The sequence below is a fragment of the Homarus americanus genome, unplaced genomic scaffold, assembly GCF_018991925.1.
Source record: "Homarus americanus isolate GMGI-L3 unplaced genomic scaffold, GMGI_Hamer_2.0 scaffold52806, whole genome shotgun sequence".
Lineage (NCBI taxonomy): Eukaryota > Metazoa > Arthropoda > Malacostraca > Decapoda > Nephropidae > Homarus > Homarus americanus.
Window position 1 is genome coordinate 9826559 of NW_024720773.1, and position 27945 is coordinate 9854503.

General features: G+C 39.5%; 1 protein-coding gene across 7 annotated transcripts; it reads right to left on the reverse strand.

Annotated features, from left to right (window-relative positions):
- Positions 1–27471, reverse strand: LOC121861057 (glycoprotein 3-alpha-L-fucosyltransferase A-like). Of its 7 annotated transcripts, none has more exons than XM_042358577.1 (5): positions 26620–27471; positions 11667–11712; positions 5417–6686; positions 4344–4486; positions 1–4011 (listed from the first exon to the last, which is right to left on the reverse strand). In XM_042358577.1, coding segments are annotated over exons 2-5 (1665 nt in total). In that variant the 5' UTR covers positions 11669–11712; positions 26620–27471; the 3' UTR covers positions 1–3761. The 7 variants fall into 7 exon arrangements, with proteins under 7 accessions (XP_042214511.1, XP_042214509.1, XP_042214510.1 ...); XM_042358575.1 differs by lacking the exon at positions 26620–27471 and adding an exon at positions 25692–25774; XM_042358576.1 differs by lacking the exon at positions 26620–27471 and adding an exon at positions 25671–25757.
- Positions 27472–27945: the final 474 nt, after the last annotated feature.

A 27945-nucleotide genomic window follows, 5' to 3' on the forward strand; every position in this document is an offset into this window, starting at 1 on the left:
TGATGTAAATATTTTACTCATTCCCTCTATGCATGTTCAACATCATAAATTTCACAAAGCACATTTGTAATGGACATACACAAACCCATAGCCCATAATACTGTAAAAAATGACAGACTGCAATTTTCTAGATAAATCAACGCAGGTACAGACAACATGTAGAATTAAAAATTAGTCATGTCAAGGATTGTTGATTATCGAAATTAATTTTATTAAACTAATAAAATGACATTATTGACTGAATTCTTGAAATATTTTACAAAAACAAAATTGTTTTCATTAGTTATAAAATATTTTTAGTTATAGCTCACAGATATTTAAAATCAGAAACACAGCTTGTCATACAGTACACTAGATTATTTCTGTTGAGCCAAAATGTGTGAAAACAGGTCCAATACCCTAATGTCATGTTCATAGCAGCATGGATACAGCACAATGAATACTAAGCCCCAGTACACCAGGAGATGCACCAGGTGCAATCCAGCACCCCTTGGGACGAGAGACAAGTGTTGTATCCACTGAACTACTGCAGTTAAATGAAATATAATGCAAAATTAATCATATAACACCCAGGTATATCAAACTGCACTGAATTTTATATTGACTAGAAAATTAAATTATCATTTTTTTTAACCCTCAATTCACCATTTATTTCATCTGTGCTACAAACTTATAAGTTACACCACAAAAAAAAAACATTGTTTCCTCAATGGAATTTTTCTTAAGAGGATTAGCTGCATCCATTAAAAATTCAATATTGTACTGTACTTCTATAATGACCACAAAATCATTTCTTCGTTGATACATATTACAGATTTTTTTTAACTTTGTCGAGATGTAATATCAATATGATGAATTCAGTGTTTGGAGAATTTTAACTTTTTCTTTGAATGTTATGCACGTTTTCTTTTTACTACTGCAGTCAATACCATAACTTTTATGTTTGCTGTAAGACATTTTAATGGCAGTATACATATTACTGGCTTTTTGATGTGGATTACTGTACAGTGGTCAAAGTGGCACAGAAAAAACTTTGTCACAAAATTGAAGATAATTTAGGTACTAGGTAAGAATATATGTCATAAAACTGTTGCTTGACTTAAGTTCTAATCTAAGAGAAGAAACAGACAGAATAGAACAAACACTTTGTCAGTTACAACAGGTGGTAATACAGTAAGCCCTTTTTATCCTCTTCGCCACTCATGAGCTCATTAGTGGCTTGGGCGGTCGGTCACTTAAAATTGTCCCAATCAACATGGTTTTAGTTTTAAGTCAATAAATTACGGACAATATTTCATTACATTGCCAATTTTCACTAAACAATTTCGGGCAGTTAAGAAGTACAGTAACTACTTTTTAATGTGTAGATCACTGTCTCGTGTGGTGTGTCGAGCACCTTTAAACATTGCATCATCATAACTTTATATCACAGTACTTTACTTTACTTTTATCCTCTTCGCCACTGATTGGCTTGTTAGCCGCTTGGGCAATCAGTCACGTCTCTGTCACACACTGTTGGCAAATACTTTACTGTATAGTAAAGTATCTGTCAATCAAAAAGTTTGGGACCCAGAGGCTTCTGTAAAATGAATAGTTATGTGAAGTGGATACTATCATGAATAATGTGTCCCAGGAAAGCGTGTAACCACAGTACTGTTCTTATATAAGTTTTGTTTTACTATATTATCTTTTCTTTTCTTTTTTGTTTGTTTCTGAAAATGACTGTGCACTGACTTACTTCATTATTCTCCAACAGTCTCAGTGTTATTAAATCTACAGCAAGCTTTCAGTGTGTCATCATGCTCCTACAATTACCTTTTTACAATGTAGAATAACTTACTTTTCAAATTCACAAGAAGACAAATAGACTCATCATTCACACCACTACAGTACACAAAGTCACTGAGCCAGTTGCTTCGTTGTCCAATTTCTCCTCACTTACTCTCGCATAATACTGTTCGTGTAAAGAAAAAGTATTCTGTATTCTTAAATTTCAATATTCGTAATGCTAAAATTTTTCATGAAATAGATAATTTTGTAAAGTAGATTTTCGGTTGACAGATGCGGTACTTTACTGCATTTATAGTACGTATTTGATTCTTTGTGCATTAATCCTTTGTGCATCATGAGTCAAAAGAGTTCAGCCAGAAAACAAGGAAAACTAATACAATAGATAATAAATTACTAGTAGGTGTAGAAAGGTAGTTTGATACTGGAAGAATGCTTGGCTTGTCACCTATGACTGTGCATACTGTTTGGACTAATGCTAATAAAATATACATGGATTACAACATGGCATAATAGGACTACCCAAACTATATCCCAGAAATACCTCAACATTAAATGAGGACACTGTATATCCCTAATACTTGTATGAAAAAAAAAAAAACCAGAAGGCTATATGAGGGTAATATAACTTAGGCTGATCATAAATACAATATAAATAAATTGTTGGATGAAAACCCTTACAGGCAGTCTGGCTGAAACATACGGTACTGTATACCAATCTGGAATAACCAAAATCTGAGGTTGTATATCAGAAACCACACAAGATGATGGCTGTCAACTTTGATGTCTTACTGTGGATTTGATTTACAAATTATATACAGTACTACTACTACATTACTCACATTACAGTGATTCCGACATAGCAATATCATGCTCTGATGTTATCTGGTAATACAATATTGTACTGCTATAAAACTGAGGTGCTATGAATAATTTATAATCAGTAACAAGGCAGCAGGAAGAAATCTACAAAGACTATGTTCTTTAAATGGGACTGACATATTGGTAATCATATGTTGAGGATTTTCACAATACAGTACATGTACAGTAGTACAGGTATATGTACTGTTCTTGGAAATTTTGTTGAAAGGAAAATTCCATCTTCAATGCATGATTCTAATTAAACATGTTTTGATAGATAACATAACTATATTTACAAGTTTAATAATGTAACAAGCAATTTTCTTCTAAAACTTAAATTCATTGAAAACACAAATTATCAACATTGACACAAAACATAATATTTCTCAACATATTCTTGCACTGACAGGTTTGTGCAGAAGCAAAATAACAAGAGGAATTATGCTTAGCAACACATGTACAGATATAAATTAAGTTTTAACCAAAACTACAGTACCCTGTACAGTATAGTACAGAACTGTACTGTACTGTACAGTACTAACAGTTGGCCCTATTGACATAATGCCACAAACTATGTACAGTATTTATCACAGAATATTAACACAAAAAATTAAATGTGCTTCAAACCAGATTACAAACCAACTTTAGGTCACCGTGTCAACCATAACAAAAGACATCGTGTCAACCATAACAAAAGACAATCTTAATGGAGTAGTCACAAGACTGGGAAGCCATCATTTACAGAAACAAAGTCTAGCAGCAGTTCACTCGAACTTTACACGTCACAATCACTCATCAGATTTTTGGCAGAAAGGAAGCTTCAATACTCACTCGCCTCCAAGTTCTATAAGAATATTATATATATATTTTTACAGTATCAAAATACTTTTGCAATTTGTCACTTTATTATAATTTTCTTTAAGAAGTACTGTATTCTTTATTTAGGGAATACTGTACTGTACTAACCTTACACATGAAAAGTTCACAACAGATATAAAACAATTTACCTCACTAACAACTGTAAATTTCTTACAACTGCCAAAAATTAGTAAGTCCAGTAACATAAATAGTTGTTACTGTACTGTATGTACTTTTCAATGTTACATCTGAGGCTAAGTCTTTGTTAACTCATACTGTTTGAGCTTATCTTGCCATGTATGTAGATAACACTGAGTGTCTCTGTTCCAAAACTCTTCCAAATGATTGTAAACTTTTGGTGCTGGATCATTATAATTAAGTGCTTCACAGATGCGGCAATAGTGGAACACTTCAGAGGCAAAGTATCCATGTTCATTTAATACCTTATACTTAGAGCGCCAAGCATGAAACTTGTTGTATTCGAGTGGTTGGGAAGCCAGGTGCCTGTCAATACAAAAATATTATACAGTACTATATTAATTTATAGGTAATGTAAGTATTCTGCAAAGAAAAATAAGTGCATTACATATGATACGGTACAAGTACAGTATATACTCCGAGGTCACAGGCTGCTACACATTCTGGTAGGCATGTTCAATAAAAAAACATTGACTGTACAAACAATGTAATTACAGTATATACCTTCTTGATGAGTATTAATTTACTGTACAAGTATAGAAAGGCTGCTACTGGACAGCCATTTGCATCCTAACATATAGACTGTACTATATTACTGTAGTAGGAAGATTTAAGTGTGTTCAGTGCATTTTACTCACGTCAGGTACTTGGCAAGATGTTCAGGTGTTTGGAAATCATTGATGTGTATAAATGATTCAGGTGGCAGCAGCTTCTTATAGTCTTCAACTTTTGCACCCATCACCACAGGAATAGCTCCCTTACCTAAGGCATTCCACCAAACCTAGAAAAATATCATACATTTCATACACGCTGTGGAGGAGAGAGAATGAATACTGTACGTGTGCAGTTCACTCAATAGTAGTCCATATACCCAAGGCCCCTCTGTTCTATACCTGTACTACTGTGCAGTACATTATAATAACTTTGTTAGGTGCCAATACTGTTCAATACTGTACTTTAATAATTTTAATATAGTACAGCCTGTATAAGATCCTAAACTAAAGTGCTACTCTATGGTTCTACAGTACAGTACAGTATCTAGTATATGTATATGGAGACCACTGTATTTTCATACAGAAGCTTATGTGAAATGACATATTTAGAGTAAACTACAGTAAACCCTCCCAATACAGTGGCTGACCCAGGAGGGGTTTGGCAAGATTTTTATTTTATCTATTTATCTAATCTTTCTTTAACTGGAAGAAATGCACAGAATTTATTTACTAATGCCCTAATATACTGCTGTCCAATTATTGACATCACTGCTTTTTATCTGCCCATCCCACTCACTTATAGAGCATCCTTCTATCTACTTCTTGGTCTTTCCCTCTCCCCCCAACTATACACCGATGTAATTTGCTGTTTGCTATTGTAGATTTGAAGAACAAGAAGAAAAAGTACAGTACTGAAATACTTTATATAATTCTTTTATCCTATGTATCCAGTACACGAGTATACTGTACAGTATTCAGAAGAGCAGCTCTTACATACAAATACGTCTAGTAGTGTATGTGATTTTCAAAAGCAATTCAAAGAAATGAGTCCACCTCTAAACTCTCATTTAAAGCCAAAATATTATTCTTCTGTCAAGATCTCACAAGGGAAGCTTGTTAAATTTAGTACATTAGATTATGCTTCAAATAACTTTGCTTTACTTTATTAGCAAACTGATATATGTACAGTACTGTAGAAGGAAATCATCTTCACTTACCTTCTCAGTTATGTATTGCTGGCAGTCCCCGTTTTCAAATGCCAAATAAAACTTGTATTCCTTCAGAACTTCACAGTCTTTTCTAAAATGTCCAGGGCACTTGAGTGTTCCACATCCTCCGTAAGTATCAACTTCCATGTACTTCATCAGTTCTCTCACATACTGCCATCTTTTGTTATTTCCTCCACAGTTTGATCCTAACGCTGCCACAGTTTTTGAATGAAGTTTAAAATAGTCAACATACTGGAAATTTGCTACCTCCTCCGGGGTCATCTTAATAGTTCTACCATAGGGTACTGGAATATCACTGTCCATCCGATAATTCATCGACCAGTTGAAATAACCATTATAGTCTACCATTTTCTTAGTTTTAGCCATCATGAAGGTGTGGTGTGGACTCTCATCGGTCAACCAAATCCATCTTTGGCTTAATTTAGTGCGGTTGGGGAAGGTGTGAGGCCCTTTAGTGCGATGGAGGTGGATCATAATGGCATCTGCTGTCTTTGCTGCCTCATCTTCATAAGTCAGTTTACAATTGTTTACAGAACATTTACGAAATGGGTCTTTATTTATTGTTCCATACTCTCTGAGTAAGCGCCTTTCAATACTAGGGCCAGATTTCCAAACTAAAATCGTAAAGTTCCTATTTTTCACTGTACCAATCTTCTCATTTAAATATTGTCTTCTTCCCAGCACAGATAAACTCTTTATTTCATGTTCAGAAAGATTTCTCCAGTTGTGTTCTCTGGCCCAGGAGTTTCTATCATTGTCTACTTCACTATGATGTCCTTGTTGTGATGGATCATTTGCACCCTTAGCATTTACCTCAGGTTCAACTGAATTCACCTCATTTGCAGCATCAACATCCATTAAATGACCTATTTTACCCTCTCTTTCACTACCCTCCAGATCTATTACTTCCCTTGCAGAGTTCTCCTCCTCGTGTACACCAAAACTAAGTTCCTTCTTGACAACTGGTGCAGGTGGTGTCTGCTGTTCACCTACAGATAAAAGTTTGGGAAGGATACCTTTTGAATGGCCAGACAAATTCAGATCTTGACCCGGTAATAATTCTACCTCTGAGGACTCGAACTGTCTGGCAATCAAGGGAATGTGATGAAGATGATCGTGTAGTATATTCCTCTTGTGGTTGGATGACATGAAGACGTTTACAGCAACTATGGCACACACGGCAAGCAAGACCATCCAGTGGACTCGCATTACCCGCAGCACCCTCCACGCCCTCATCGTAGCACCACGGAACACAACCCTAAATGAATAAGGAAATACTGTAAATCTGATAATCTTATAAACATGAATATTATACATTACATAATAATCAACATGAAGAAAATACAATGCTCCTGTATGTATAACTGCATTAATTATAACTGATTGAGTGAGCTCAAGAATTAATATAATTTTATTAACTGGAGAACAACAGCACAGCATAGGTACATATAAAATTAATGGAAGAGAGATATTTAAAAGAAAACAGTGCATTTAGACAACTGAGGATCAAAGTACAGTATTGTACTGTACATCATCTTGTACACGACAAAAGTGAAGGTGCCCAGATTATACATTTATGATAGTTCTATTTCCTTCAATGTTGTTAAGACATTCCAAGATTCTTCTACAGGGTACATTTCTCCACATAAATGTTTGCGGATGACGCCAAGTTATTTCGGGAAATTAAGAACCAAGCAGACTGTGAAGAGCTGCAGAAAGCTCTCTGTAAGCTTCAAGAATGGGTGAAGAAATGGCTGCTAAGATTCAATGTTACGAAGTGTAAGAGGATGCATCTGGGACGAACGTACCAATGGTAAGGAGGCACATCGTATGTCACAATGGGATGAAGAAACTGCATTAATAGAGACTGAATCCGAAAAGGACCGGGGTGTTTATGTTGACAATGAACTGAAGTTCTCGGACCATTGTTAGAAGAAGGTGAATCGGGCAACTAATTTATTAGGTCTTATAAGGTCGTTCACATATCTTGACGGTCCATCCCTCATAATGATCTTCAAGAGTGAGGTGCTTCCCCGCTTGGAGTACTGTCACCCCGCCTGGTCCCCGAGATATGCTAGGGACTGTCTGTTGATTTAAAATGTCCAAAGGAGGGCCACCAGATTGGTGCCTGCACTTTGGCACTTCAGCTATCTAGAGAGATTAGAACGCCTGCAACTGCCTAGTTTATACTACAGACGGGCAAGGGGGGACCTACTTGAGGTGTATAAACATCTCAAAGAGCATTATGTACTCAGTCGAGTGTCCATACCTGGAGCTGGCGGACACTCACCCCACAAGGGGTCACAGCTCAAGGTTGAAGAAGCTGCAAGTCCAGAAAACTGTAAGGGAGAACTTTTTCTGAGTGAGATTTGTGAACTCTTGGAACAATCTGCCAGAGTGTTGTGACGGCACCGAGTGTGAGCTGTTTCAAGACCAGACTTGACCAGCACTGGAGCAGGTTCAGATACATTCAGGAGCCAGTTCATGCCCAGTACTTGCCAACAGTGCGTAACGGAGATGTAACCGACCGCCCAAGTGGCGAATAGGATAAAAGTTAAAAAGTAAAAGTATAAATAATATTTTACTCTGTAAGTTCAATATTATTCCATGTACAGTGTTGTAATTAACTACTGAACATGTGTGTATATGGTAAATCACCGAACTCTAAAAATAGTGCAGTATCTCTATACAGAGGTACTCCTCGATTTACGACCTACTCAACTTACGACCACCCGGACATACGACCGCCGCAGTCGTACCAAAATATTTTCAAATTACTGTACGTATTTTCGAGTCCCGACATTAGTGATTGCGCTGTGTACCGACAAAATTTTCGTTTGTAATTCCCTTTAAAATGGCTGGCAAGCTTAAAAGTGAGAGTTTTGTGGTACTGAGAAGAAAAAGAGACACCCATTTTAGATTTTAGATGTATTATTTTTGCATTTTCGACTTACGACCTGGATTTGGGTCCCTAACCCCGTCGTAAGTCGGGGACTGCCTATTGTATAACTACTGTTACAGCGTCAGGTATGTCATTTATGAAGCAAACAAGCAGCAGCGGGCCCTGTAGTACCCCGCTTGTCACAGGTACACATGACAATTTCATACCATTGATCACCACAAACTACTTGCAATCATGCAGTCTTTGATCAATGCTAGAACACTTCCCAGAATCCCATACCCTTACAGTTCAATTTTCAGTCTCATGAGGTATGCTGTCAAAAGCCTTGGTAAAATTTAGGTATATATTGTCGATATTGCCACCCTGTTCCAGAATTTGGGTCCAAACATCCAGTACCTTGAGTAATTGTGTTTAGCAGGAACGTCCCGTCATAAAACCATGTTGAGTTTCCTTTACAATGTTGTTTCGTAGTAGGTGTTCCATCAAGGCATCTCTTATAATGCTCTAGTGCTTTACACTATCCTCGTCAGGCTCACTGGTCTATAAGTATTCGTGGAGTGGCGATCGCCCTTCTTGAAAATAGGACTCGCATAAGCCACTATCCAATTACTGGGGACCTTTTGCCCATCCAGGCATTTACTGAATAGGATCTTCAGGTGATCAACAAGCTTGTTGCACAACTCTCTTAGCACTCTGGGACTCTCATGAACCTTTAGCTTTGACAATTTATTTCTTGTAACCTCTTTTGAGATACAGCATAACCAAATTGGGGTGACTTATCAAATAAAGAATGAATACTGTACTATAGACCTAACAAGGAGACCCATATACAGTAATTCATCAAGCCTACAGGTTTCAACCTGGGATCCAACCTTCAACACTGATAGCTTACACTAAAGTGCAAAAGGGAAACTGAAGTGAGTTTCCCTGAGGGGTGGCAGGTGAATACATTTCAGTGTTGCAGCACCATACATGAGCAGACCTTTTCTTGTCCTTTGTCAGCTACCTAAAATTTCAGTAACAAGCATCAGTACTCTTGTATTCCACAATTCAATCCTAAGGGAGGTAGTGATCAGGATTCTCATTGTAAGAAGGTGAATCAAGCAACTAGCTAGTGAGTCTTTTAAGAAGGGCGTTCAGATACCTAGATGGTCTGTCCTCCATAATGCTCTTCAAAAGTGAGGTGCTTCCCCGTTTGGAGTATTGTCAACCCGTCTGGTCCCCGAGATATGTTAGAGACTATCAGATGATTGCAAACGTTCAAGTGAGGGGCACCAGACTGGTGCCTACACTACAGCACCTCAGGTACCCAGAGAGAAGAAAGAGCCTGCAATTGCCTAGCTTATATACTATCGGCAGGCAAAGAGTGACTTAAAATAAGTTGGTAAACATCTCAGAGCACATTACTCAGTTGAGTGTTTATACCTGGAACTGCCGCCCCACTAAGGGTCACAACTTAAGGTTGAAGAAGACACAATTTCAGAAAACTGTGAGGGCAAACTTTTTTGGAGTGATGGGTCGTGAACTCTTGGAACAATCTGCCAAAGAGCGTTGTGACAGCAGTGCCGAGTGTGAGCTCATTGAAGACCAGACTTGACCAACACTGGAGCAGGTACAGATACATTCTGGAACCATTACATGCCCAGTACTTGCTAGCAGTATACAGCAGAGACGTGACCAGCCAGTGGTTGGCTCTCTAACCAATCAGGCGATTGGTTAATTCTCTTTTATGCACTGATGGCAAGTACTGGGTATGCACTGGCTCTAAAGTGTACCTAAACATGTGCCAGTGTTGGTCAAGCCTGGTTTCAAAAGTGCTCACACTCAGTGCTGTCACAACATTCTCTGCCAGGCTATTCAAAGAGTTCACGACTCTTACTCCAAAGAAGTTAACTCTAAAAGAAATTGTACATGTGGGATCGTTAACCTAAGGCTGTGACCTTTAGTGGGACAGGCATTCACTAGTTCAAGATATGAATACTAACTAAGTAATGCCCTTTGAAGTGCTAATAAACTTCTATTGAATCACCCCTCACTCATATGTACATCGTAAACTAATTAACTGAAGATGTTCTAATATCTCTTGGTTTGTAATGCACTCGTATGCAGGCACAAATTTGGTGGCCCTTTTTGGATCTTTTCAATCAACTGGCTGTCTTCTGCATATCTCAGGGACCTGAATGTCAGTACAGTATTCCAAGTGGGGAAGCACCACACTTTTTGAGGGACAGGCCATCTAGGTATGTACTGTATGCGATCTTTGTATTTCCTTGATTTATCATCTTCTCACACTAGTCCAAGAGCTATAGTTTGTTGTCACCATACACACCCTGATCTTTTTTTTTCATATTTGATTTCGTTTCATGGTGTTTCTTCATCATGCTGGGACACGTGATAAAGCCTCCTTGCTCTTGGTACGACCTAGATGCATCCTTCTGCATTTCGTGATGTTCAATCGTATCAGCTAATTCTTGACCAAACCTGAAGCCGCCAGAGATTTTCCTGTAATGCTTCCCAGTCTGTTTGGTCCTTAATTTCCCTCAGCAATATTTATATACAGGAGTGTATAGCATCTGACATCTGTGTGTGGGTGTGTGGTCAATGAACCAAGTGTTAACATAGGGAGCTCGGTACATAACATTTTTTTATGTATTCTGTACAAGTGTGTGTGTGAGGGGCAGGGGTGCGGTGAACCCCTTTTGAACACGAGGGGGATATAACTCTTATGGCCTTGTGTACGTACAGGTGAGGTTACACGTGTCACTTACATCGTTTCCTGACCTGACTGACTGGATGTTTTTTCTTAAGTGAGGAATGTTTTGGGGGTATGTTTAATTAACATATATTACCGGTTTTCTGGTCGGATTCGTGATTTTTTTGCGGTGGATGTTATTGTCAATTACAGCTTAGTGTAGCCAAAGACAACTTCAAGGTCGCCTTTACTTAGTACGAGAGGAACATGAAAACCCGCGGCTTAGGGTAGCTTTTACACACACAGTTTACACAGTGTTTTTAGTTCGCCTTCACCAACCAGTAGTCACCCCAGATGTAATGATAAACCACGTTGAGTTTAATGTTCTGTTGTTCTTGTTGGTGTACATAATAGATTATTTCTGTCGTGAGTCAAAGGAAAATAGAGCTTTTGTGCAGTATCCTGTTGTGGATGTTGATGATTTTATGATTAAATGTCTAAATTAACCTAAAAGTGAAATGCAGCGTCTTCGGAAAACACCTGTTAGGCGGTGACGCTGTTAATGATGTTAAATACACTAACAATACGCTGTGGTATTATAACCTTTATGACACACACACACACTAAACCACCTTAACACTTACATCTTGGGAGTCGGTCACAGAGGAGACAGTCTTACATTACCTCCACCTGCAGAAAAGGAGTACAAAGTAAAGTGCTGTACCACCACCGTGACACATCGCACTCAAAGGAATTACCCTAAGTCAATGTAAACGGTGAGATGATAACAGTAGAGAGATATTTCGTAAAACCATTAAATAAATAAGCCTGAAGAATTTAAATGTTATCATACTGAAGGGGTTAACGAACTTTTATATTCCCCAAAGATAAATGTTGTTGGCAAAGGATTCTAACACAACGAAAATACTTCACTATTCTAATATCAGAACGTACTTTTACGGTGCAGTTGCGGGTCGTTCACACACACACACGTTCTACTATATGTTCCCCACCGCAACAAGAACCCCCTCATTAATTAATCATACTATTGTAACATGTGTGTGGTATACTGTACTAGCCACGACACACACCCCAGCAGCTGTACATTCATTCCCATATATTACAGGTCCACGTTCTCATCAGTTATTTTATAAACTATAGAACAAAAAACATAGGTTAGGTTGACTATATTAGGTTAGGACAGGCTAGGGTAGGTTATGTTACGATAGGTAAGATTAGATTAGATCAGGTTAGCATTAAGATGTTTTAAAGAACTGGAACGAAGATTGGGGATTGCTTGAATGGGGGGGGGGAGGGGGGGATGACACGTATATTTGGTCGATAATTTCAATCCGTTCAAACACCTGTATGATATAGTGGCTTGTCGCGGTGAACACATGTTGCCCATTGGTCTCACTACCGGTAAAGAAAAATCATACATCTATCCAATGTCGATTTTTGTTTAATGTCTTTTTTCAGCGTAACCGTGCGGGTAAGTCGTATCAGTGTTGTGTGTTTTAATAGTTAATTTTATCCTTTCGCCACTGATTGGTTCGTTAGCTGCTTGGGTGGTAACACGTCTCCGTTGCGTACCGTTGGCAAGTACTGGGCATGAACTGGCTCCTGAATATATCGGAACCTGCTCCAGTGTTAGTCAAGTCAAGCCTTGAATGCAGGGGCGGTTCAAGGAAGGTTTTCTGAGGGTCCCGAACCCTCTTTTCATCAGAAAATTTAAATAATTTTCTTTAATGTAGTATGGTACTTATGCGCTTTTGTATAGTAAGATGTGATTACTATTGACCTCAGAATATCTCCTAATGTCAAGTGCACATGGCTTCAAAATGGCCTCAAAATACCCATGATATTGGTCAGCCTCCAAAAAAAATCTGGGGGAGCCCTTACAGCTCCAGCTGGGTGGGCTCGCTTTTGATATTCCTGGATCCGCCCCTGGAATGAGCTCACACTCGGTGCCATCACAACACACACTGGCAGATTGTTTCAGGAGTTCACAATTCTCACTCAGAAAAAGTTTGACCTCACTTTTTTTTATTATTGTTTATTGGGCACTCCCCTACATCCTCGTGTAAGGTGAAGCGCAGAAGCGTTTACAGAGCCCAACAGGGAAGCATGCCAAGTTCATGCTTGCCTTTATGTCTCATGAGTAAAGGGCGTAGAAGCCTGAAGAGTCAAGGGCGTGGAAGCGTTCTTGACTTGTGGCTTCTTCAACCTTGAACTGTGAGTCTGTGACCCCTTGTGGGGCAAGCGTTAGCCAGCTCCAGGTTTGTGCATTCGACCGAGTATGCCCTTTTGAGATGTTTATACACTTCGATTAGGTAATACTACTGAGGACTCTGACAAATTTAATAGCATCTATGTTGTCTCCTTTGAGCTAAATTTCCTTTGTTGGTTATTTGTATTTCAACCTAATCGCTATAATGTTCCAGTATAGGAGATGTGGCAGGCGCATCAATCAATGACGTCACAGCCCCGTCCACCAATAAAAACTTTGCTTGGTGGGTTCTGTCTACTATTGAACCGAACGCACACAACCAACCGCCGACATTTCTTTCGTCTTTACCTTTTACACTCGGTTTTATCACAGACACACAGACACACACGGATGTTATGAAAAAACACAATGAGACCGCAGAGAGTTCCAAACAAGTGTTAGCGAGGAATAACGGTTAGCGGTTGTAACAATGCATGGCAGGAAATTCTAGTGTTAGGCCATATATAAAACAATAACTTTCTTCCCTTACTGGAAATAAAACCCAGAATGTGTTGTATCGTCTGACCTTATGTTGTAAAAACATAAAATAAAATTTCACAATCTTCCCTTGAGTACGATACCAACCCTCCACTGAGTACGATGAATAAGCCCCTTGAGTACGATACCAACCCTCCCCTGAGTACAATGAATAAGCCCCTTGAGTACGATACCAACCCTCCCCTGAGTACAATGAATAAGACCTCTGAGTATGATACCAACCCTTCCCTGAATACAACAAATTAGCCCAGTGAAAAAGAACTCTTACCACTTGAGTACGATTACTTTATCCCTTGAGTATAGTATTTGAACTTGTTGAATACATGATCTATTCTACGGAGTAAATTACGCTTAAATACGGGTCAGTCATCGCGCACACACACAGCTTCCTGACTAGATTAGCGAAGTAATTATTTTCCTATACTGTGTTATTCATCTCTCATTTCTAATTGCGTTTAGTTAATGAGTGTTAACGCTATCACCTGAAGATTAACCACCCTCTAGCTTATTTCACCCGAAGATTAGCCAGCTCCTAGCTCAGGGGTTCTTACCGGGGGTGCGAGGCTGCTGTTATCACACGTGGCTCATCTTAGGGGAGTGGCGTAAAAATATGAGCATAAAATTCCTGTTTTGTTAAGAATTTGCCATTATTACTAATTTTAAATGTACTATATTGTATATATATTGCTCAGTGTTTGTATTAATGTACAGATAATGTGTATTGTTTGAGTATAGATGTCAGCTAGATATGACGCAAGTTATTGGAATAGTTCAGTCCTAAAAAAATCTTTACAATTCTCTTTCATCATTACATTATCTTTTTGTTGCCAATTTTTCTTACCTTTTATAAAATTACTGTGAATTGTGTGTGAGAGAGAGAGAGAGAGAGAGAGAGATTTACTGCCAAACGTCCTAAGGTGCATTTTGATTATTTGAAAAGCGGTAAGAAGGCAAGTGAGGTTAGGTGTGTGAGCACTACTACTACTTTATGGTGATGCCTATACAGTACTTGTTTGGTGTTGTGTATAAGGACGTGACGTCACTGATTGTAACTGTGTAATCATAGGGCCGTATTCCTAGTCATTACGACGATAATGACGATCACGATCATCATCTCGATGATCGTGTGTCGGGATGCAACCACCCAACGCTGAGTGCCATATTCCTAGACCCTTACATGAGCGTGTCAACACGGCAGCTCGTGTCGGATGGCAAAATTTTTTTTGGCCATGCGCGTGTGCCAAATGTATTATTTCACATAATTAGAAAGACGATTTTGAGAGATATTTAGTTGTTATTTTATACCGGCACAATAATATATTGTAAAATATATTTTTTTATAAAATTGAACTTTATTATCTGTTCGAAACAAAATAGATAATTTTTTCATCTGAGTACTTGGCAACAATGTTTGCGCGCGGGTTATCAAACATGGAGGTAGTAAGAGAACGTTCTGCAGCTCTGTCTGAAACCCAACGCATGGCACTTTTGCGCCATATTGAGCAAAGGCCAATCATTGAGGATAGGTCTACAAGCAACACCATAAATTATAGGAAAAGAAAGGCCTGGGATGAAATTACTGCTTCATTCAACGCCAGCTATGATCCACTTGTTTTACCTGGTCCAACCCCAGGGCCATCATCTGTGTCTTCTGCACAATTTACTGAAGTTCCATCTACTGTTTATCGACCTCTATTTTCACCCTCTGTTCCTGTCTCACAAGTCATTGTTCCTGCCTCACCAGTCATTGCTCCTGCCTCACCAAACATTGCTCCTGCCTCACCAAACATTGCTCCTGCCTCGGCAGTCAATGCCCCTGACTCACTATCGAGTGATATTGCCTCACCCCCTCCTGCTCATGCTTCCAACCAACACCTTTATTCAGTGTCCAGGGCATCTGGTTCTCGGCCAAGGAGCAAACCAAGGCGAACTAGGAGGGTGACAAGTGTCTATGAAATGTGTGATAAAAGACAAGAAGAGTTACATAAATCTAAGTTGTACAGATTGAATAGGGAGCATGAGGAGGAAATGAAACTGAAAAAAGAAATGATGTTAACACAAAAACTACAACAAACTGCAATTGAAAAGACACATGAAAAATTGAATAATTCTTTGGATTTGTTAGATAGTGTTTTAAGGAAAGCAGGAGCTGCATATGATGCCATGGCTAAAACATATGAATGATGTTGTAATATTTCAGAAATTGGCATCTAAAGTAAAAGTTATTCGTTCTATTTCTTACATATTCAACTAATTTTATTTGAAGGAAATAAACATACATGTGTTTATTTTGACAAAGGTTTTTTTGTTTACAAAAGCTGTCATAAGTATGGCAGGTAATTATTTGTGGGGGATGAATATTTATAATATACATAAAGGCTGTGATTTTCAAAAATTGAATTTATTTCCTGTGATAAAGAATAAAGTTTTGTTTGGTGTATACAGGTATTTATAAAATATGTTATACTGTGCAAAGTACTGTATAGAGGATATGTTTCTTTTATTAAATTTTATGCATTGATATAAATAGCTGTAGAGAAGGAGTGAACCATTTCTTTTTGTGCCCAAGATAGAAATATTTTCATGTCAGTTACAAATATTGTCCAAAGTATGGCAGTTAAGATTTATTTTTATATATCTATAATATAAGCTGTGAATTTCAGGAAATGCAGAACTATGTATAGAAAAATTATAGTTTATTTTCTTAATTTTTACACATTTATTAAAAAAATAAATGTATATTTCTTTCCTTTTGTTGTCTTCATAAAACCTCACAGGTGAATTACCTTACATATTGAGTTATGCTCCATTATTAAAGACCACAGTGAAGTAAAAAAAACTATATTACTGGGCCAAAAACTGTGATATTTTCCTTGCTAACTCAAGATAGAGTGAGCTCACTTGGCTTGCCTCATTCCGGAAAACATAAGTGAATTTCCCGGTTCAGATGGTTGAAATTTTATTACTACTACGACAAAAATATTGTATGACTGAATAAAGATAAGAAACATATCTTAAATGATAACAGAAGTAATTGTTAATTGAAGATGAGGCTCACAGCACAGACAGCAGTCGTCATCGAAGTCGGAGCTGTGATGTCAACATTCCAATAATGTTTCAAGTTCATAACAGTGTTGTGAAAGTTCATTTATCCGTATTAACACTTCTTTTAATTGTTCTTATCAAAAAAAATAATATAATTCGACGTAGACATCTGTAATATAAAGTACTGGAAGAACTTTCATAAAATATAATGATGATTATTATTTGTCGTAAGGCAGCTATCGGGTGGGGGTAGCCACCCGATGTTGTTTCCAACATTTCAGGGATATGCGTATGGTTCCCTTCCGATACCTCGTTTATCGGGATGACTATTAATAGACCAGCACGAACACTATCAATTGGCATTGTGCTTCGTAATGACTATCAATCCGGCCCATAATGTCATCACCATTATCAGACATAATTCATCCACTACAGGACAAAGGCCTCTCCCAACCTTCTCCATGACCATGTATTGCTGTTTATGACCAGGTAGTTTTCTGTTTTTATAACCATTTTGATGCAGTTGACTACATAAATATTATGTACTGAGACAAAGGTTGATGTAATAGAGTGGGTACATTGTGTTGTGTGGCGAGCGAGAGCCAGCGGGTGAGTACAAGTCCGTGTCTGTCGCCGCTGGGGATGGAGTCACCGTGGTGGTGTTGTCGCAGGACGATGAGAGATTTTTGTAGGAATCGGTTGGATCCTCAACACGACATGCGAGTAGCGCTCAGCACCAGGACGCCAGGGTTCGATGCCGTCATGGAGGACAAACAACAGCAACGAAGTCACTGAGTTTGGTGCACAAGGATAATCAATCGGCTTCATCCTCAACATACCATGCAGAGTACTAGCAATTGTCAAGTAATTTTTGCACATTTGTAGTTATCTGAATTTTTACAATGTATCTTTAGTTGTCAATTGTGTATCTTTTGCACTTCATTGCATTTTCACTATTATTTAGTTTCAATGTAGATAACAAACCACGATGGATTTGTTATTAATTCCTACAACAATATGTTCTTTCATCAATTCGGGGGAAGGGGTACAAGGACGGCTTGGCGGTTTGGAAGCGGTGCGAACAGGGAAAACGGTTAAGAATCACTGCCCTAGCTTATTTCACCAGAAGATTAGCCACTCCCTAGTCTATTGCCCCATCCTTAATCTAATTTAACATTTATTTAACCACTTCTCTCCTTACTAGCCATTCTAGCGGGTCACACCAGATACTGTAAACAAACACCCATCTCACGTATGTCCCGGGCTTGTACTCGAACCCAGGAGACTAAATGAGAGAGACGCACGACGTTAACGCTTGTATACTGTACCACCACAAAGAAATAAGTGGCATTAAGTGCACTTTATCACCAAGACAACAATGTAATAAGTGTCCTTCTCTCCGTGTGAACTATTAATAGAACAAGGCTATAAGCGGGTCTCCCCTCCCTCCCCACACACTTCCTCGCCTCAACCAGTGTTATTTACGGATGGATGTTGAATAAACTATAGCTCCCCTGATGTTGTAAAGGAACACAGAGCTCAACACAAACAGTGACGTCTCTCTTTGGTAGATTCGTTCACCCCTGAGAGCCGAGTTTCATCCACACAACTAATAACTTATGATTAAAAAATAAATAAATAAATTCAGTAGTTAACGTTTACACAGACACCATCGTTCCGTGCGTTCATATACCTGTTTTAGTGTGTGTGTAATAATATAATAATAATAATAATAAACGGTTTATTGAAAAAGTTCGGCAGCCCGAAGGCTGAAAGTATACAATGGACATAAATGACTTATTACATACATTGGTGGTTTAACAAAAGCCTTCATTAGGGAAAGGTGAAGGAACATACAGTGAACATACAGATTAATGTTTACACACGTAGATCATGTGAGCTGAGGTGTTGAACAGCAGACACGTAACTCCCTCACAGATGGCCTTTATGAGGGGCATTACGTGGAGTAGTAGTTCCCTCACAGGTGGTGTTATGAGGGACTTGACGTGGTGTAGTAATTCCCTCACAGATGGTGTATGAGGGGCCTGATGATGTAGTAATTCCCTCACAGATGGTGTATGAGGGGCCTGATGATGTAGTAATTCCCTCACAGATGGTGTATGAGGGGCATCACGTGGTGTAGTAATTCCCTCACAGATGGTGTTATGAGGGGCCTGATGATGTAGTAATTCCCTCACAGATGGTGTATGAGGGGCCTGATGATGTAGTAATTCCCTCACAGATGGTGTTATGAGGGGCCTGATGTGTAATAATTCCTTCACAGATGGTGTTATGAGGGGCATCACGTGGTGTAGTAATTCCCTCACAGATGGTGTATGAGGGGCCTGATGTAGTAATTCCCTCACAGATGGTGTTATGAGGAACTTCACATGATGCTGTAGCAACTCATTCACTACGTGGTGTCGTAGCATCATGTGGACACTACGTGGTCTGTTGTCACAGGACCTTGAGTGAGTGGTGGTCCCAGGCCTCCCCATCGTGGAGTCTCAGGGGAATTATCACTGGGTACCTGGGAGCTCACTCTGTGAATGTTAGCTTGGGTAAGACTCAACTGTGACTGCCGAGTTGTTTTTCACTGACTTAAGCACTGTTCACCATTATTCAACACTGGTTCCATTCCTTTCCCAAATAGTAACTTCTGGCGAGAACTTGTTGATATTCAGGTGGGGAGGAGGGTTCAGGGGAGGGAGTTGGTATGGGCCAACATAATAGTTGACGTGGCTGCTGCTAGAGTAGCGCCAGGTGCGTCTTGACTCGTGGGTGTGTGCGCGCGCCTGCCTGCCTGCAATGTCAAGATTATTACTAATAACTGCCATGAATACCATACTCAGTGCTGCCCAGCTCAAGCTCTACCATGTATCAGTAGATTAAGTTAGGTTAGGTTAGGTTAGCCGAGGGAGGGAGGGCTAATCTTCAGGTGATCGACAACACCTTGGTGGAGTTGACTTCTGTGCAGTACTGGGTCTACACACCTGGCTGAAGTTTGGCACCTTACACACCTGGCTGAAGTTTGGCACCTTACACACCTGAAGTTAGCATTTACAATTCACGAACAATGGAGGGATCTTACACAAGCCAATGGCCTTGTCTCGGCCTGGCCATCTCTGGTGTGTGGTCGGCCTTCTCTCGGCCTGGCCATCTCTAGTGTGTGGTCGGCCTTCTCTCGGCCTGGCCATCTCTAGTGTGTGGTCGGCCTTCTCTCGGCCTGGCCATCTCTAGTGTGTGGTCGGCCTTCTCTCGGCCTGGCCATCTCTGGTGTGTGGTCGGCCTTCTCTCGGCCTGGCCATCTCTGGTGTGTGGTCGGCCTTCTCTCGGCCTGGCCATCTCTGGTGTGTGGTCGGCCTTCTCTCGGCCTGGCCATCTCTGGTGTGTGGTCGGCCTTCTCTCGGCCTGGCCATCTCTGGTGTGTGGTCGGCCTTCTCTCGGCCTGGCCATCTCTGGTGTGTGGTCGGCCTTCTCTCGGCCTGGCCATCTCTGGTGTGTGGTCGGCCTTCTCTCGGCCTGGCCATCTCTGGTGTGTGGTCGGCCTTCTCTCGGCCTGGCCATCTCTGGTGTGTGGTCGGCCTTCTCTCGGCCTGGCCATCTCTAGTGTGTGGTCGGCCTTCTCTCGGCCTGGCCATCTCTAGTGTGTGGTCGGCCTTCTCTCGGCCTGGCCATCTCTAGTGTGTGGTCATTAGGTAAATAAATCAAGATAAATATTAAGATGCATGTTAGGTGCAGCTACTTCTCGGTGACGTCATGGAATTATTTTGTATTGTGATTGGTTGGGACTATCTGATGGTGACGTCATGGATAATCTTTTGTGTAATTGGTTGATTTTATCTGATGGTGACGTCAATTTTAGATTGAGTATGGTTGGATGATGCTTCCTGATGGTGACGTCATCGATTCGTTTGTGTATGGTTTGATGTTGCAACTCCTCAGTGACGTCATACATTCCTGGTACAGTATATGGTTGGATAATGGGAATTATCCTCATCGTAATCATCTTAATACTAATAATAATATATAATAATAATAAAAATAATTATATATATTTTTTATCAATGACGTCATAGTTTCCGGTATTTGGGGTTGTTGGTGACGTCATGTACTTGGCGGTATGATGGTGCAAAATACCACACTAACTCCCACAAGGTCAGGAAACTCACGACAGACAGAGGACCTATTAACAAAATGCTATACTGCAATCAAGGTTTTTAATGAGGATTGTAAACTCTCCCAAACACAGCATTAAACATGTTAAAAGAGGCGACAAACTGAGGGAGGAAGACCACCCCTCACCATGACCCTCCCTTCTCTCAGTCACCCCAACACACCCTAACTACGGCCTTGGGTGACTCATTCAGGTTCACAAAAAGGACCTTACGATGATTATTTTTACCTTATTAACCTAGCCTAATCCAACCTAAACCTAACCGAAACGATAATTCCAAACCAAAATATCGCCACCCTCCCCCTTCCCCCCCCCCATAAAAAAAGGTTATTACATTAATTTAATTAGTGAAGGCAAAGATTCACGATATAACTTTCAAGAATTTCGTCCCAGAATTTAAACCAATGTTGTGTGAGCATATCAGGTCCTGTGCGTGATAAAGTACTAGTACAGTGTATAGTTGTGCAAGGAGGTGTACTATACAAGTCACTGTTCGCGGTATTTGCCAAGGTCATTGATTTTTTGTGTTTGAGGAAGGTACACATTGAAAACTTGGGTATGTATGTATGTATATGTATGTATGTATGTATTTATGTATGTATGTATGTATGTATGTAGTCAGTCATAAAAGAATGTGGTCCCCAGGAGAGAGGTTCTTACATCTCGAGGTATTTCAGTTCTGATAACAATGATCCATCACGATAATCAACAGACTTTTGTAATAAATAAATAAATAAATCGTTATCTGTAGCTTAAATGGAAAGATAACTACATTCATCCCTTATCACGAACAACAGTCGCCTCACACTGACACAGACAGTACAAGGATGATCAAGCTCAGACAACTTCATTATATTTACACTACCAGTAAAGAGGATAATGGTAGCAGAAGGGATATAGTACATTCTAACCCACGTTTATTGTTGATCCTCACTCACTGACTCACTCACTCACTCACTGACTCACTCACTCACTCACTCATTGACTCACTGTTGGGTTATAGTGTTGCTGTTGGGTTATAGTGTTGCAGTTGGGTTATAGTGTTGCAGTTGAGTTATAGTGTTGCAGTTGGGTTATGGTGTTGAGTGACTCGTCCTAGTGTACAAACTGGTCCACAATATACCAATAAAAACATGATATTTCTCCCCACTTAACAAGTGAACTTTAAATACAGCTATCATATTAACGACAAATATTAACACCTTCACTACACTACCAATGTCAACACACACACCCATGACAACACACACACACCCATGACAACACACACACCCATGACAACACACACACACCCATGACAACACACACACCCATGACAACACACACACCATGACCCATGACAACACACACACACCATGACAACACACACACACCCATGACAACACACACACACCATGACAACACACACACACCCATGACAACACACACACCCATGACAACACACACACACATGACCACACACACACACCCATGACAACACACACACACACCCATGACACTTACACCCACGTCCCACACACACACACCCCATGTCAACACACACACACCCATCAACCTCCCCACCCCAACCTACCACCATCTCATCCCCAATACCATCACCACCACCACTACCATCACCACCACCCTCACCACCATCCACTACCATCACCACCACCCACACCACCACCACCATCACCACCACCATCACCACCACCCATCACCACCACCCACTACCATCACCACCACCCACTACCATCACCACCACCCACACCACCACCCACTACCATCACCACCACCCACTACCACTACCACCCACCACCACCACTCACTACCATCACAACAAAGTGAGACCATACACACTGGGTTAATCAATGTATCTCTTGACCTCCCCCCCGAGAGCTGTAGGAGTTTCTTTATGCTGAATAAAATCGCTTGAGGATAATTACACAGGTTAAAACATTATGAGCGTGAAAATCAATTGGTGCTTGTATAGCGTGTGGTTTACAAGTTATCCCTAACCTAACCTAACCTAACTTGTTGTAACCTGATCTAACCTTACCTGATCTAGCCTGACTGTTGCTTTAGGTGTAACAAACTAGTGACGGAATGTTAATAATGTGAAGGAATATTCCGATTAAATCTGTCCTAACTTAACCTAAGCTAAACTAATTTAATTTGACTTAACTAATATAACAGTAACCACTATCAGTGTACTGTATGTGCGTGTCACCAAACACTTGCTCTATCATACACCTGTTGTTGTAAACACTTGCTCTATTATACACCTGTTGTTGTAAACACTTGCTCTATCATACACCTGTTGTTGTAAACACTTGCTCTATCATACACCTGTTGTTGTAAACACTTGCTCTATCATACACCTGTTGTTGTAAACACTTGCTCTATCATACACCTGTTGTTGTAAACACTTGCTCTATCATACACCTGTTGTTGTAAACACTTGCTCTATCATACACCTGTTGTTGTAAACACTTGCTCTATCATACACCTGTTGTTGTAAACACTTGCTCTATCATACACCTGTTGTTGTAAACTCTTGCTCTATCATACACCTGTTGTTGTAAACACTTGCTCTATCATACACCTGTTGTTGTAATACTAGCCTCCTATCATACACCTGTTGTTGTAAGCACTTGCTCTATCTTACACCTGTTGTTGTAAACACTTGCTCTATCATACACCTGTTGTTATAGCTTACTTACTCTATCATACCTGTTATTTGTAAACACTTGCTCTATCATACACCTGTTACATTTAGCTTACTGCTCTATCATACACCTGTTTGTTGTACTTACTTGCTCTATCTTACACCTATTTGTTGTAAACACTTGCTCTATCATACCTGTTGATTTGTAAGCCCTTGCTCTATCATACCTGTTGTTGTGCTTACTTGCTCTATCTATACACCTGAGCTTATTTGTAAACACTTGCTCCTATCATACACCTGTTGTTGTAACACTTGCTCTATCATACACCTGTTGTTGTAAACACTTGCTCTATCATACACCTGTTGTTGTAAACACTTGCTCTATCATACACCTGTTGTTGTAAACACTTGCTCTATCATACACCTGTTGTTGTAAACACTTGCTCTATCATACACCTGTTGTTGTAAACACTTGCTCTATCATACACCTGTTGTTGTAAACACTTGCTCTATCATACACCTGTTGTTGTAAACACTTGCTCTATCATACACCTGTTGTTGTAAACACTTGCTCTATCATACACCTGTTGTTGTAAACACTTGCTCTATCATACACCTGTTGTTGTAAACTCTTGCTTATCATACACCTGTTGTTGTAAACTCTTATTGCCTCACGCGATATGCAGTATATTGTTTTAGTCATAACACATGTATTTTATTCAGCGGGTAATTGTGTTGCACAGAATAAATATCCCCGACAGCTACACAAGGACCACGGAACCAAGATTTTCCAAGGTTCGTAAGTTAAAATTTTTCCCCAACCTGGAGATGTAAAAACACACCGTGCTATTACTCTTAAAACACACGAAAACATATAAAAATAGGCAAGAAAATTACACTAAGACACAACTTGGACTAGATACATTCTTACCACCAGCTAGAGGACAACATTAGTGGAGGGAGACAATTTATTAACGTGAAGTCTCTATGAATCCTGACCCCGAGGGAAATAATTCACCTGGGTTGACAAACTAGATAGGTACAGATATCCCAAACCCAAGTAAATATTTGTACAATGTTAAGGAGGAAACATTATTTACTACCCCACTTGTGTGTGTGTGCGAGAGTTGGATAAAGTTACTTAGAAACGTCAAAGGTGAGGGCAATAATAGAGTGGTGCGAAGCAAGTGTAGAAAGTGATACTTAAGACGAGTAAAAACATTCACACATGCACTGTACTTGATCATATCCTCAACTCATACGCACTACACGGAGCAAACGAATCGTAATTTGTAACTTGACATTCACTTCAAATCACCCCAGTACAGTACATACGAGTTAGTCACGGCGTTCATAGGAGCAAGTGCAAATGTCGTACACGTTAGATAAATTATTCAGTATGTAAATGACATGCTGTTCACTCACTCACTCATGCCCAAATTGATCGCCATTCAGTGCCATTGAATCCCAAGTCCATCATGAATAAAAATATATATATACTGATGATGATGTTTTATGTATCTTGCCTACGTGGTGTTACAAAATGATGCCACCTTAGCATATACTCATCAACACATCATACACTGTACACAATACACTACGTTCTGAGAATTTACGCATTACCAAACATTCACCATTAGAAGAACTGTCTCTGACTTGAATATTTTCCGCCCCGGGACAGTTACATTCAGATGGAAATCGTTGCACGAGTCTTCACTACACATTCACCTCACCTATCCACACTCACCATTTGTGTAGTATTTAAGTAGCATGATATTCCACTGAGCTCTAGTATCAACACTGTAATATTAGTGTAGTTGCTAACCTTCTCGTGTGACAACCCTTCCTGCAGGAGATTACAACCAGCCTATCTTCTTTAAAATAGCCAACCTCCTCGCCCACACTATCCTGCTCCTTCCAAGTTTCTGACGTACACTGTATTCTTTTGGGTTCTCATACTATCTTTATGTTACTGCAATTTCAATATATAGCGAAACTATTAATATATTTACCACTCAGAAGTCAACACCCACCAAAATACGATTGCACACTTGAATTCTCCTCCCCTCGGTCTCTACTGACTGACGGAGTGCAGTGGTCTCGATTCCCGCGTATGGTGGTGCTGCTGGATAATGTCTAGCTGGCAACTTCAAGGAAAAAGGTCGTACGGCATTATTCAAGATTTAAGTAAAATATAATATTTAAGTAATGTATGTTTAACTAAACCAGATAATTATTAACTCAATAACATAAATCTATGACTTGGTACAAACTTACAAAGGATACTCATAAAACTGCAAGAAAGATTTATTTCAGAAATACGTACATGGCATGTTAATATACAGTATGTACACTCGTCAATCCAAACATATTAAATGTCACACCCATTACACAGCAATAAAGATGATGAACTGCTGATTATGAAAAACTTCAATGCATTTTGTTAAACTTCTGACTGCCCATAAGCGATCATATAATAATAATAATAATAATAATAATAATAATAATAATAATAATAATGAGTAGTTTCATGCACAATTAAACCTAACCTAACCTTATGACGGTAAAATACGTCTTAAATGAAAAGGAGCAAATTCTACCAAATACGAATTATTTTTCATTAAATAGTACCAATAAATATACAAAAATTACCCCAATACTGTAATAACTTCAGCTGCTCTTGAAGGTTAAATCTACGATAATTATCAATATTTAGCGTAGCGCATGAGTGTGTAACAGGGTCAACTGGTGAACCTGAAACCTTTGGAGTCTCATGGATTAATACTTTGTCTTCATTGTCGGTAGTCTCTCTCTCTCTCTCTCGTAAACTGTAAGAAGAATTATAATGCTATAAACATGAAACAAGGCAAAGTTGAGTTATGATACTACTCCTACAATTTATTATTATTATTATTATTATTATTATTATTATTATTATTATTATAATTATTATATACTTACAGATATTCCTCGAAGGCTTAGTGTATAGTGGGAACAACACAGTCTGCCAGAGGTGGTAACGGAAGTGTGGTAACAACGCTGGTGTAAGTTGCTGCTGTTGTTGTTTGGTTGCCGCTTTGACGAGAAACAACAATGGTGGGTAGTTTAATCCATACGCAATTTGTTTCTGGTGAGTTTATCCTTCATTGTCCAGTGTTAGTATAAAATCAGCAACGTTTGGTGTGTGTGTGTGATATTAACTACAGTATTTGGAAAACTGAAAACTTATAAAGGAGAGAGAATGAGGGAGGGAGGTGAGGCCGGAAGTGAGAGGCAGGGCGGGTTTGGGATGGAAGGAGGGGAAGATGAGTGAGGGAGGTAGGGGGAGGAGGAGTGTGAGGAATGGGAGGGGGGAGGGTGAGGCAGACTGCCGGAGCGGAAGGTAAAGGAAGGAGAGTGAGACAGGGGGGAACAATTGAGGTGATGAGGTTCTGGGAAAAACAAATAAAAGAAGCGGTAAGGTGAGGAAAGGTGTGGGGAGGGAAGAGGTGTAATGTGAGAGTGAGGGCAAGGTCTCAACGTCAAACGTCAATAAAACACCAACAGCTAGACAGGTTTCCTCTCACTGCAGTTCTTTAGTAAATCGTGACGTTGCAAGAATCAATAAAATTACACTCGCAATCTGGGAATCAGTGGAGTTTAGTTAAGCATCCATCTATTTTTCGCATGGCCAGGGCGGAAAAGTCGGAGATATGCTCAGTGTAGCAGTGCGTTGAGTCCCTTTTCAAATGAATGATAAATTTAGTTCTTGTGATTTTAGCCAGTTAAGGAAAAAAGGTAAGTTGATTTTCCTCGTCCGTATCACAAGACACTCCCGCATCGACTGCTGGACATGGCTGCAGCACAAGGCGGAAACATGAGCAGGAAATACACAGCGTAGAGTAAACTGTCTTCCCATGTTATTAATTGATATAACCTTTGTTTTGCTATTTTAATAGTTTAGGTATAACTCACTTTTCTTGCCTAAATTATGAGGATGATTAAATTCATCACCTGTTCAGTTAATAAGTCCGTGTTGGATTCACGATCACATGACTCGTACGGCTGGCAAGTGTAAACACCAGGTAGGCTGTACTGCCAGGCGAGTAGTGACCCTCACCTGCAATACTGATTTAACGGGAATCCGCACCTGATTGGTCTATTAATCCAATTCTTTATTGTATCTCAATTTGCTCTATTTTTTTAACATTATCTATAAAAGTTATTTTCACTAAGGTAGATACAGTAAATAAAACAAGTTATTTGGGAGGATTCATTTATTAACGTGGCAACATCATAGATCAATAA

Excerpts from the sequence above, each read along its gene's own strand:
- LOC121861057 (XM_042358577.1), bottom strand. Across the intron at positions 4,487-5,416 it reads AGCAATACATAACTGAGAAG|GTTTGGTGGAATGCCTTAGG; the intron begins GTAAGTGAAGAT and ends ATATTTTTCTAG. Across the intron at positions 4,012-4,343 it reads CATCTTGCCAAGTACCTGAC|GCACCTGGCTTCCCAACCAC; the intron begins GTGAGTAAAATG and ends TTGTATTGACAG.